The sequence below is a fragment of the Bos grunniens genome, chromosome 4 (genome assembly GCF_055505025.1).
Source record: "Bos grunniens cultivar Pamir isolate PY7600 chromosome 4, Bosgru_T2T1.0, whole genome shotgun sequence".
Lineage (NCBI taxonomy): Eukaryota > Metazoa > Chordata > Mammalia > Artiodactyla > Bovidae > Bos > Bos grunniens.
Window position 1 is genome coordinate 86,736,970 of NC_141168.1, and position 12,494 is coordinate 86,749,463.

Genomic DNA, 12,494 nt, shown 5'->3' on the forward strand with positions numbered 1-12,494 from the left:
CTCAATATCTATTTCAAAACTGACTCCAAAAATGCAAAATAGTTTATATTCTTATAGGACAGTCATGTGGTTGCAGCACTGTATTAACTATTTTTATGTGAGGTCTGGGAAGACAAGTAGCCAAGAGATAAGATTAAGGTTCCTCATACCAATATTTAGTGGGTTTTTACACAAGTGAGTCCAAGAGTCACTACCACCAAAATACATTAAGAAGGCTGATTCTGAACTCACCATTCATTCCGTCACACTTTGAATTCCCAACATTGAAACAGGAGGTTTTCATGTTGCCAGGAAGTACATTCCACCATTTATATTCAAACCCAAGTGCAGGCTCCGTTCCTGCTGGACATGATCTACATTCTACAAGAGACGAGTGGGACAGAGAACTACAATGATGTCACATCTGGTTAATTTCCTCTTCCTCTGTTCCAAGCACTACTAAACTTCAATCATCAGGGAGGCAAATAGTAAGGAGAGAGAGTAAAGCTCTTAAGAATTAACAACTTTTTCAAGAGCAGTCTGAAAGAAAAATAATTCTGGGTAGAGTATACATATACTTGACTAACATGAAAAAGGAAACAAACACAAACTCTTCTAAAATAATTTCTTTCATTTCTGGGCGTAACTGCTTATACTGAATTAATTTGCATAAGAAAGGTAACTCTGAAACAACTTCTCTTACATGTGATTTTACAATCAGTTTTCTCCATTTCATAAATAAAGAAATATTACATCCTTCCTATTAGTTACTAAACAGAACATTATATCACTTAATTATGGACTGATGACTTGAAATTCAAAATATAGGGTATACTGAAAAGTGATGACAGGAGCTGTGGGGTGTGGCAAGAGTCAGATTTATAAACAAACCTTATTTAAAGTAATATTTAAATCTGCAACATTAAAATAAAGTGTCTTTTACAACCATTGTTTTCACGTAGCCAAGACACTCTGCATTACCACATCAGTAAAAGAAGGGGAGAGAGAGAAATTGTTTATTGAGCAAGCATTTTCTGGTACTGAAGTACTACAGGAGACATTTTCATATACTTCTCAATGATGATGAGCTAGATATTATTCTCTGCAATTTTACAAATGAGAAAACTGAATTCAAATTAGTGGATACATCATACTATTGATAGCCTGGCAGGAAGCAGATTTGAACACAAGTCAATTCAACTGCTTTTTATGCTCTCAAAGGCTCTGGATATTAAGCATACAGCATGGCTATACTCAAGTAAGGTATCTACAACAATAATGCATTGTAATCTTTAATAAAATTAAAACAAATTTTGTAACCATCTTTCTTTAATATTGTTAAGATTTCCCCAAATGTACACGTTGAAACAACCTACTTAGGGACTATTTAATTGCTACCCGATCAAAATAATCAATTTTTTCTAATATTATGGTATAAAATGTGATTATTCCAATTGAAATAGGAGTTGTATTTTATGCTTACATCAATGTTTGTGTGCACACACACTGGAAAAGGAGCACTTATCCTTAATCACTTAAATTAGTGGAATTCTCTTTAAAAATATCCAAAGCATCATCCCATTAAGAGGATGTGTGTTACATGAAATGCCATTAAAAAACTATTCTTTGCTATACTGAATAAGCCACTGCAGTCTCATAATTCCCTTATATTTCTTAACTCTTCTTCAGCCTGTGAGATAAGAAAATTATGTGTTCTAAGGAATTTTCCATAAAAGCAATTCAGGACAATGTCAGTGTGACCCAAAAAGTTTATTTTACTAAAGGTCTGATTCTTGGGCCAATTGATATCCCATACCCTTTGTTCCATCCGAAAATGTTCCAGGAGGGCAGGGATGGCAGGAAGATGATCCATTGTTATAAAACCCAGGGTTGCAAGGTGGACAATCCTTCTTCTCTCCAGAAGGGGGCAACCTAATAGCATCCGTGAGATCCTCTCGGCAGATTTTGGGCTCTATCCATTTGTACATTATCTGTGTCTGCAAAAGAAAAAGAAAAAAAAAAAAAAAAACTTGCAGGTCCTGTAACATGCTTTATTTGCTTTAAACTTCCAGTAACAAAAATGTTAAACTGACAGCTTGGGTAAGGTCCAAATAGTGACAGAACAGAGTGCCAGCTGAAGAGAATCTAAAACTTCAGTAACAAAATGAGACAGAAAAAAACACTTTGGTGGGAAAACGACAGTTACCTCCAAATGGTTTTATGCTAAGCTGCAAAGACCTTACCTCATATACACAGGGTATCATTATGAAATTCCTCTTTAAAACATACAGAACATGACTGCAACTCTTACTCTTCTAGCCACTTGTTCACTTTATCCCATAAATGCCCTAAGTTTCTCTGCAGACCATGTTCCTTGTGTTGAGACCCACCCCTCACTACTCTCTTCCTTTCCCCTTTCTACAGCCTACATCATCTTGCTTTGCACATAGTGATGATAAAACAAAAAAAGTTACATTTTTAGTTGAATATCTCTAGCTTCACATTTCAATCCCGTTATTTCATACACTGGTAGCTCTTCTCTGAGTCTTTCCAAATAACCTGAGGTTAGACTACAAGAGCCGTAGCTAAACTATTTCCTCCTGAGGCTTCTAGGCCCTGCCACCTGTGTTCTAAATGACAGGATTAAGATCTCCTCTACCTTCATGGAGGGTAGTCTTTTAAACTTTTCTTCTCACACATGCATGTACCCAAAAATAAAACAAAATACAACTAAGTAGCTACAAGTCAGACAAACCCAGAAAATTGTGATTATAAAATTCTTATATTTTGGAACTAGAAACATTAAGAGAGTTAGCCATTTCAGAACAAAATGTATATGCTCAGCGAAAAATAGAAAAGGCAGTCTACATGCAAAGAGAAAAATCACTCAAGTTCTTTCATAGTTTAACACACTTTTTAAAAATAGACTAAAATTTATTTCATATGTTCAGCTGAAAGTACCATTTCTCCTTGAAAGCAATGATAAGTCTAATATTGAAGCAGGAAAATCAAAATTAAAGACAATTCTCTATAGTTATTTCCAGTTAATAAATCATATATAGTAAGCCCTTGAGGCCACTCAATTTTATTCTCAAATATTAATAAATTACCTTATCTGATGAAAGCTACTTAAGAACATAGTTTAAAAAGTAGATGTCTCAGCAGAATTATAAATAACTGTTGTTTGGGATTTTTTTTACAATTCTGCATTTATGGCCTATGTCATGATACAGCTTAACCAGCCACTTCAACCATCTGCCTTTCTCACCATCTGCAAAAATGATTGCTATTCCTGCTGGAGTTTCCTAAATAGCTGAAAAAATTAATTAGATTCTGTATCCAACAGGAGCTATCAATTCCTCTGAGAAAGACAATGTAAAATTCAGAGAATGTAAGCAAATAAACACATTATGTTTAGGGGATTGTCTTTTTAAAAATCTGGCTTAATAAGTATAGAAAACAAGTTTCTGATAATGATCAATTCACAAATTTGCTGATTTATTTTGACATTAACTAAAACCGCAATGAGTTATGTGTGAGGTATTGCACTGTCGGGAAGAGATGGCTCCCATATGCCAGTGGGTGTGGTGCTGAGGCTGTGCACTGAAGGCTCATCTTGAAGGCATTGTGCAATCACCCCCACCATTTCAGGAGCTCAGTTATATTATGCACAAGTTTGTAAATGAGGAAACTTCAGATAAGAGCCCCAAAGTCATACACAGCTAGTAAATGGTAAACTAGCACTAGCCAAGGAGAGTTGGTTTGGTGAGGGTAAAAATAATAAAAATTTTTATTGATTTTAGACAAACTCCCTAACCACATTATTTTCAAACCAAGCACAGTATATGTTTAAAATTTAGAAAATGTGCACCACCTTTAAACACTTGGAAGTCAAATTGCAAATGCTCTGTAGTAAAAGTTTTGTTTGCAAAGCCTCTTGCTTCATATGCAGATTGATTCTGTGCCTCTCTAATGTGGACAGATGCTTTCAAGTCTGGCTGACTGGGGAAAGATAATGATTAATATTAATGATATTTAGTACCAGACGGCTCACAGTGCAGGTGAAAAACCACAATCAACTCATTCTTTGGCAAGTTGAGATAAAATTATGAAATGCTTTATGAAACTAAAACCCTAATAGACCAAAACTTAGCAGATTGCCATTAAGGCTACAGAAGAGCTGTAAGATCCATGTATACTTATATTAAGCATGAGTAAAATATGTTTTAAAGAGATGCATCAGACGTATCAATTGGAAGCTGGTTTTCACATAAAAATACCATTCAAATTTGAGACTGGGTTTGCCCACGGTTGACAGCTTTCTCCCTTTGGAAGTCTCTGCACAAACCCACCAAACCCTTTGCAGACTGACAGCTCATCTAAGCTAAATTACATGTGATTTAAAAGGATTTACTGATTGCCACTCTAGCATAACAGCGTGTGCGTCACAATGTTCTAACTCAAAAGTTTTCAGGCAAACAGTCTATCACTCACCTCTCTGCCTCTCCCAAACCTTGATACTCTCCAGCTGCAAACCACTGGGCACGTATCACCACTTCTCTTGGAAGTACCACACCATTCTGCCAAGGTGTGAAAGACCACTCCTTCAAGGTTGGGCTCAACATCCACAAATGCTCTAAGCTGGTCCTCAGCCCACACTTCTATGTATCAACATAGAGTGAATGTCGACATTCTAGGAATCAGTGAACTGAAATGGACTGGAATGGGTGAATTCAACTCAGATGACCATTATATCTACTACTGCAGGCAGGAATCCCTCAGAAGAAATGGAGTGGCCATCATGGTCAACAAAAGAGTCCGAAATGCAGTACTTGGATGCAATCTCAAAAAAGACAGAATGATTTCTGTTCGTTTCCAAGGCAAACCATTCAATATCACAGTAATCCAAGTCTATGCCCCAACCAGTAACGCTGAAGAAGCTGAACGACTCTATGAAGACCTACAAGACATTTTAGAACTAACAACCAAAAAAGATGTCTTTTTCATTATAGGGAACTGGAATGCAAAAGTAGGAAGTCAAGAAACACCTGGAGTAACAGGCAAATTTGGCCTTGGAATACGGAATTAACAGGGCAAAGACTGATAGAGTTTTGCCAAGAAAATGCACTGGTCATAACAACCTCTTCCAACAACACAAGAGAAGACTCTACACATGGACATCACCAGATGGTCAACACCAAAATCAGATTGGTTATATTCTCTGTAGCCAAAGATGGAGAAGCTCTATACAGTCAGCAAAAACAAGACCAGGAGCTGACTGTGGCTCAGACCATGAACTCCTTATTGCCAAGTTCAGACTGAAATTGAAGAAAGTAGGGAAAACCACTAGACCATTCAGGTATGACCTAAATCAAATCCCTTATGATTATACAGTGGAAGTGAGAAATAGATTTAAGGGCCTAGATCTGATAGATAGAGTGCCTGATGAACTATGGACTGAGGTTCGTGACATTGTACAGGAGACAAGGATCAAGACCATTCCCATGGAAAAGAAATGCAAAAAAGCAAAATGGCTGTCTGGGGAGGCCTTACAAATAGCTGTGAAATGAAGAGAAGCAAAAAGCAAAGGAGTAAAGGAAAGATATAAACATCTGAATGCAGAGTTCCAAAGAATAGCAAAAAGAGATAAGAAAGCCTTCTTCAGCGATCAATGCAAAGAAATAGAGGAAAACAACAGAATGGGAAAGACTAGGGATCTCTTCAAGAAAATCAGAGATACCAAAGGAACATTTCAAGTAAAGATGAGCTCGATAAAGAACAGAAATGGTATGGACCTAACAGAAGCAAAAGATATTAAGAAGAGGTGGCAAGAATACACAGAAGAACTCTACAAAAAAGATCTTCATGACCCAGATAATCACGATGGTGTGATCACTGACCTAGAGCCAGACATCCTGGAATGTGAAGTCAGTGGGCCTTAGAAAGCATCACTACGAACAAAGCTAGTGGAGGTGATGGAATTCCAGTTGAGCTATTTCAAATCCTGTAAGATGATGCTGTGAAAGTGCTGCACTCAATATGCCAGCAAATTTGGAAAACTCAGCAGTGGCCACAGGACTGGAAAAGGTCAGTTTTCCTTCCAATCCCAAAGAAAGGCAATGCCAAAGAATGGTCAAACTACCACACAATTGCACTCATCTCACATGCTAGTAAAGTAATGCTCAAAATTCTCCAAGCCAGGCTTCAGCAATATGTGAACCGTGAACTTCCTGATGTTCAAGCTGGTTTTACAAAAGGCAGAAGGACCAGAGATCAAATTGCCAACATCCGCTGGATCATGGAAAAAGTAAGAGAGTTCCAGAAAAACATCTATTTCTGCTTTATTGACTATGCCAAAGCCTTTGACTGTGTGGATCACAATAAACTGTGGAAAATTCTGAGAGATGGGAATACCAGAACACCTGATCTGCCTCTTGAGAAATTTGTATGTAGATCAGGAAGCAACAGTTAGAACTGGACATGGAACAACAGACTGGTTCCAAATAGGAAAAGGAGTACCTCAAGGCTGTATATTGTCACCCTGTTTATTTAACTTATATGCAGAGTACATCATGAGAAATGCTGGACTGGAAGAAACACAAGCTGGAATCAAGATTGCCGGGAGAAATATCAATAACCTCAGATATGCAGATGACACCACCCTTATGGCAGAAAGTGAAGAGGAACTCAAAAGCCTCTTGATGAAAGTGAAAGCGGAGAGTGAAAAAGTTGGCTTAAAGCTCAACATTCAGAAAACGAAGATCATGGCATCCGGTCCCACCACTTCATGGGAAATAGATGGGGAAACAGTGGAAACAGTGTCAGACTTTATTTTTCTGGGCTCCAAAGTCACTACAGATGGTGACTGCAGCCATGAAATTGAAAGACGCTTACTCCTTGAAGGAAAGTAATGACCAACCTAGATAGCATATTCAAAAGCAGAGACATTACTTTGCCAACAAAGTTCCATCTAGTCAAGGCTATGGTTTTTCCTGTGATCATGTATGGATGTGAGCGTTGGACGTGAAGAAGGCTAAGCACCAAAGAATTGATGCTTTTGAACTGTGGTGTTGGAGAAGACTCTTCAGAGTCCCTTGGACTGCAAGGAGACGAGCCCTGGGATTTCTTTGGAAGGAATGATGCTAAAGCTGAAACTCCAGTACTTTGGCCACCTCATGTGAAGAGCTGACTCATTGGAAAAGACTCTGATGCTGGGAGGGATTGGGGGCAGGAGGAGAAGGGGATGACAGAGGATGAGATGGCTGGATGGCATCACTGACTCGATGGACGTGAGTCTGAGTGAACTCCGGGAGTTGGTGATGGACAAGGAGGCCTGGCGTGCTGCGATTCATGGGGTCGCAAAGAGTCGGACACGACTGAGCGACTGATCTGATCTGATCTGCTGCGGTGTTTCCTTGTCATTCCCCCCTGTCTCTTCTCTAAATGCTTTAAAGCCTGGGTCCTGTTCTTCCATTATGTGGAAGACAGCACGGGGATCTAACATTGTCCTGAAGGTTCTAGCTGGGGCTTTAGGTAAGCAAATGTTCTAAAATTAAATATAATAATAATAATAAACTGAATCGACACTATACATGGATGACCTTATGGTATGAGAATTACATCTCAGTAAAGCTTTGTTTCAAGTAAGGATGTTAAGACTTGTGAAATTTTTATTTTAAATTCAGAAATTGCTAGTCACTGAAAAATGCCATGTTTTTCCATAATCCTAATTAAGAAACAAAGGCCCCAAGTACATTCCACTTGCTTAAATCATATAGGGAGAAAGGCACATCTAAAACCCATATCACTGTATACCCTATTTTTTAATGTTATCTACATCTTACTTCTGCTATAAAATTCAGAAGGACTGTTACAGACGCTGATCATTAAAACGATTTGTAATATTGAATTAAAGAGCAAAGAAAGTACTAGATAATATGACACAAAAACACTAGCAAACCTTTATGATCCAACAATTTCCTAGACTCAGAGATGAAAAATTTCCATGGTTGGATGTCTTCTCTGTAAAAATTTCGCTTCTAAAATGCCCTTCCCTACCAGGCACTCTCTAGCCTTGACAGAAAGTTTCCAATTTGGCAAAACATGATGTTCCAGAACTGGGAAGTTCTGGTTGTTAGAACATCATTACATACAACTGAAATTTATGTTCTTTAAATATGCCTTAATGAACCCAAATTTTGCCTTATGGGATAACACAAAAAGGTCTATTTGTTTTTTATTTTAAGACTTTCTTTCAAATGCTTAAACTTACTATTCAGGAAATTCTAAGTATCTACTACATGTAGAAGAACACTGTAGGAAATTTAAATATTAGTAAGACAAACTGTTCTGAAAGAGGTTTACAAACCTGTGCTTGTAAGAGAAAGATTTACAAACTACTATAATATAAAAAGAAAATATATGAAGAGGATACAAAAGCATCAGATTTGGAAAACAACAGAGTTGATTAGAATTCTAGTCTTAAGACATAGCCACAAATAGCTATGACCTTAGAAAAATTATTTAATCTGATTAAGCCTGTTTTCTAATTTTCAAACTGGGTATACTAATGTCCAGTTACACAGCTGTTGAAAAAAAGATCTGGAAGCAATGCTTGAATATACACACAGAGCAAGCATGTAGATAAATATGTAAATGACACCAGCCTCTGCTATTAACACTATCACTACTATTACTATTATCATCATCATCATTTCCAAGAGAAACATGAAATGTCATGGTTATTCAAAGGAAAGAGAGATCAAATCACTTTTGGACTAGCAGGAAACATCAAAAAGATGATCACCAGTCCACCATTAGATGGGGTCTTTCCTCCAATCTGAAAAAATATTTCTAGTAACTTCAATAATATTTCATATGAACTAGTTATCTACTTCTTTTCTCTGGAGTCTTTCCATTTTGTCAAAATTTCCTCAAGCCTCTACAGAGTACGGAACACAACACTCTGTGTTAATCATACATCCACTTACTAATTCTCTCATTCATTAATTCATTCAAAAGATAATTCACTACCTTCTGCATTCTGGGTACTCTACTAGACCTAAAATTTTTATATTTATTTTTTTAAATAATTAAGAACATGTTTCTATGGGAAGCAGAGTTCGGTGACGGAAACAGTCATCTTTACAAGTATTTGCAATAAAGTGATCTCATATCAAAGAAGACTCTAGACAGTGCCATGGACTGCAAGGAGATCACACTGGTCAATCCTAAAGAAAATCAACTCTGAATATTTTGGAAGGACTGATACCGAAACTCCAATACTTTGGCCACCTGATGTGACGAGCCGACTTACTGGAAAAGACCCTGATACTGGTAAAGACTGAAGGCAAAAGGAGAAGAAGGCAGCAGAGGATGAGATGGTTGGATAGTATCACCAACTCAATGGACATTAACTTTAACAAACTCCGATAGATAGTGGAGGACAGGGAAGCCTGCAGTGCTGCAGTCCATGGGGTTGCAAAGAGCTGGACATGACTTAGCGACTGAAAAACATATCAAAGTATTGCAAATGTTGACCATCACATAAGCATCAAAAGAGGTATGTACAAAATTCTGTGGGAATTCCCAGGATTTCAAGACAATCTTGCCAGATCTACGTTATTTAAGAGTGATGTATTCTGGAATTTATGCAGAATCACTCTGATTTTATTGTGCCAACAGACAGTATCTCTTTCTCATTTGGAACTAATTTACTAATTTGTGTGATGATGAAAGGAACTGGGAGCCACATGGTCTAGCCTTCCCAGCCATAGAGATTAACAGGTGAACTAAGCGGTATAACCAGAGTAGTTCACACTACTGGACTGAATGGCTGGTCTGAGATGGGCTCGAAATTCAAGCAGGGCCAGTATTTTCAGAAACTTTGTTCAGCTCTCCTTTGATCAAATTCTCTAAGGATGACAGTGGCTGGAATGGAGATATCAGAGTGTATCTGGCACCACAGAAAGAAGTATCTGAGAAGGAAATCAAACTGAGCCAAGAATATTGGTGAGAAAAGCAAAAGAAAGGCTTGGTAAAACTGTTTGCTCTGTGATAACTTCCCCAGTCACATGAGTCAAGGAACTCCTGCCCTGCCTGTTCCCACTCAAATTCTGAAAAGTATTTTTTTTAATTCAATACATTAATTTCATAATCATCTCCAACTACAGAAGCCAAACTGACGTGGTATGGAGCTGAGCATGACCAGAATGTGGGGGTGAGAGTAGGGAGTTGCACTGGAATACAACTAATGACATAAGCAAGCGCTAGAGTAGGCGTGCTTTCATAGCAGTGAGTGAACTTGAAATTTTAATGTGTGTTTTGTTTTTTAAAGATTGCTTAGAACCCACATTTTACAAATGTTGCATGAGGTACACCTATATCAGATCAGATCAGTCGCTCAGTCATGTCCGACTCTTTGCGACCCTATGAATCGCAGCACGCCAGGCCTCCCTGTCCATCACCAACTCCCGGAGTTCACTCAGACTCACATCCATCGAGTCAGTGATGCCATCCAGCCATCTCATCCTCTGTCGTCCCCTTCTCCTCTTGCCCCCAATCCCTCCCAGCATCAGAGTCTTTTCCAATGAGTCAACTCTTCACATGAGGTGGCCAAAGTACTGGAGTTTCAGCTTTAGCATCATTCCTTCCAAAGAAATCCCAGGGCTGATCTCCTTGCAGTCCAAGGGACTCTCAAGAGTCTTCTCCAACACCACAGTTCAAAAGCATCAATTCTTCGGTGCTTAGCCTTCTTCACTGTCCAACTCTCACATCCATACATGACCACAGGAAAAACCATAGCCTTGACTAGATGAACCTTTGTTGGCAAAGTAATGTCTCTGCTTTTGAATATGCTATCTAGGTTGGTCATAACTTTCCTTCCAAGGAGTAAGCGTCTTTTAATTTCATGGCTGCAGTCACCGTCTGTAGTGATTTTGGAGCCCAAAAAATAAATTCTGACACTGTTTCCACTGTTTCCCCATCTATTTCCCATGAAGTGATGGGACTGGATGCCATGATCTTCGTTTAAACACATGCAAAGATTCAGTGCTTGAGATCTGAGCCCAGAAGAATGTTAACTAGTTGACTGGATAACAGACAAATATTCCTCAAGAGAGGGCATCTTTTAATATTAACAAAATATTTGATAGAGCTTCTCATTATCTCCCTGTGGATAAGACAGAGAGCTGTCGACCAAATGATATGATTAGTGGATATATGGCTAGTTTAAGAACTATATGTAAAACATTTGATTTTATAGATTTTTTTTTATAAACATTTCACCCAGGTTTTACATGGCTCTGAAGCCTTCCCTGATTTGGTCAGAGCACCCAAAAGCTCAGACTTCTCTCCTATAGCACTAATAATAATCAGAAATAGTGACTCATTTTCTATAACAGATTATCTCTTTTTCTAAAGTCTAGACCAGATGTGCCCAAATTGCTGAGATCTTCGACCAGCAGAGTCAGAATTACCTGGGAACTTCTTCGAAATGTACATTCCAGGCCATGCCCTGGATCTACTGAAATAGAAAATCTGGGACAGGAACCTCCAGGGGAGTCTGATGTTCACCAAAGCTGAACAACAACTGCTCTGCAGTCTATGGAGACATGTATCTTCTTCTGTCTGTCCTTACTTGGCTCTGCACTCATCATTCAGCACTCTGCATATAACCAGTGCTCAGTAAAGATTCACTGAATGAATGAGTGAATGAGTAGACGCTCCACATTTTTCATGATGTGAATGAGTCTATTAATCAGGATTAGAATGGTTCCAGTTACCAATTAAAATTTTCCTTAAAAGTGTACTCTATAGGCAGGCAGCATATTAAAAGGCAGAGACATTACTTTGTCAACAAAGGTCCATCCAGTCAGGGCTATGGTTTTTCCAGTAGTCATATATGGATGTGAGAGTTGGACTATAAAGAAAGCCGAGTGCCGAAGAATTGATGCTTTTGAACTGTGGTGTTGGAGAAGACTCTTGAGAGTCCCTTGGACTGTAAGGAGATCCAACCAGTCCATCTTAAAGGAGATCAGTCCTGGGTGTTCATTGGAAGGACTGATGTTGAAGCTGAAACTCCAGTACTTTGGCCACCTCATGCGAAGAGCTGACTCATTGGGTAAGACTCTGATGCTGGGAAAGATTGAGGGCAGGAAGAGAAGGGGATGACAGATGATGAGATGTTTGGATGGCGTCACTGACTCAGTGGACATGGGTTTGGGTAAACTCCAGGAGTTGGTGATGGACAGGGAGGCCTGGTGTGCTGCGGTTCATGGAGTTGCAAAGAGTCGGACACGACTGAGCGACTGAACTGAACTGATAGGCAGGAAGCAAGCAAATAACTAAGTTTCAAAAACTTGAACATTCCCGTGTCATATGAATTATAATGTTCAAAATCTGTATACCTTAAGAGCCATTTCCCTTGATGATGCTCTCCAAGCAAGGGGATAATAAGATCCAAAAGAGCATGACAGGACAATAAGAGTCAAAAGACAGTCAATGAATGCCCTGGG

At 38.6% G+C, this 12,494-nt stretch overlaps 1 protein-coding gene across 6 annotated transcripts in view; it reads right to left on the bottom strand.

Annotated features, from left to right (window-relative positions):
• Positions 1-12,494, bottom strand: part of ELAPOR2 (endosome-lysosome associated apoptosis and autophagy regulator family member 2) — a 221,464-nt gene that overhangs the window by 47,151 nt on the left and 161,819 nt on the right. For all 6 annotated transcript variants that reach the window (XR_015162793.1, XR_015162794.1, XM_086397246.1 and 3 more), the window contains 2 exons: positions 1,796-1,976; positions 232-360 (listed from right to left, as the gene is read on the bottom strand). Coding sequence is in view for 4 of the 6 variants with exons in the window: in XM_086397246.1 (XP_086253372.1) it covers positions 232-360; positions 1,796-1,976 (310 nt within the window). In the remaining 2 variants the exon portion in view is untranslated. The remainder of the gene's footprint in view (positions 1-231; positions 361-1,795; positions 1,977-12,494) is intronic.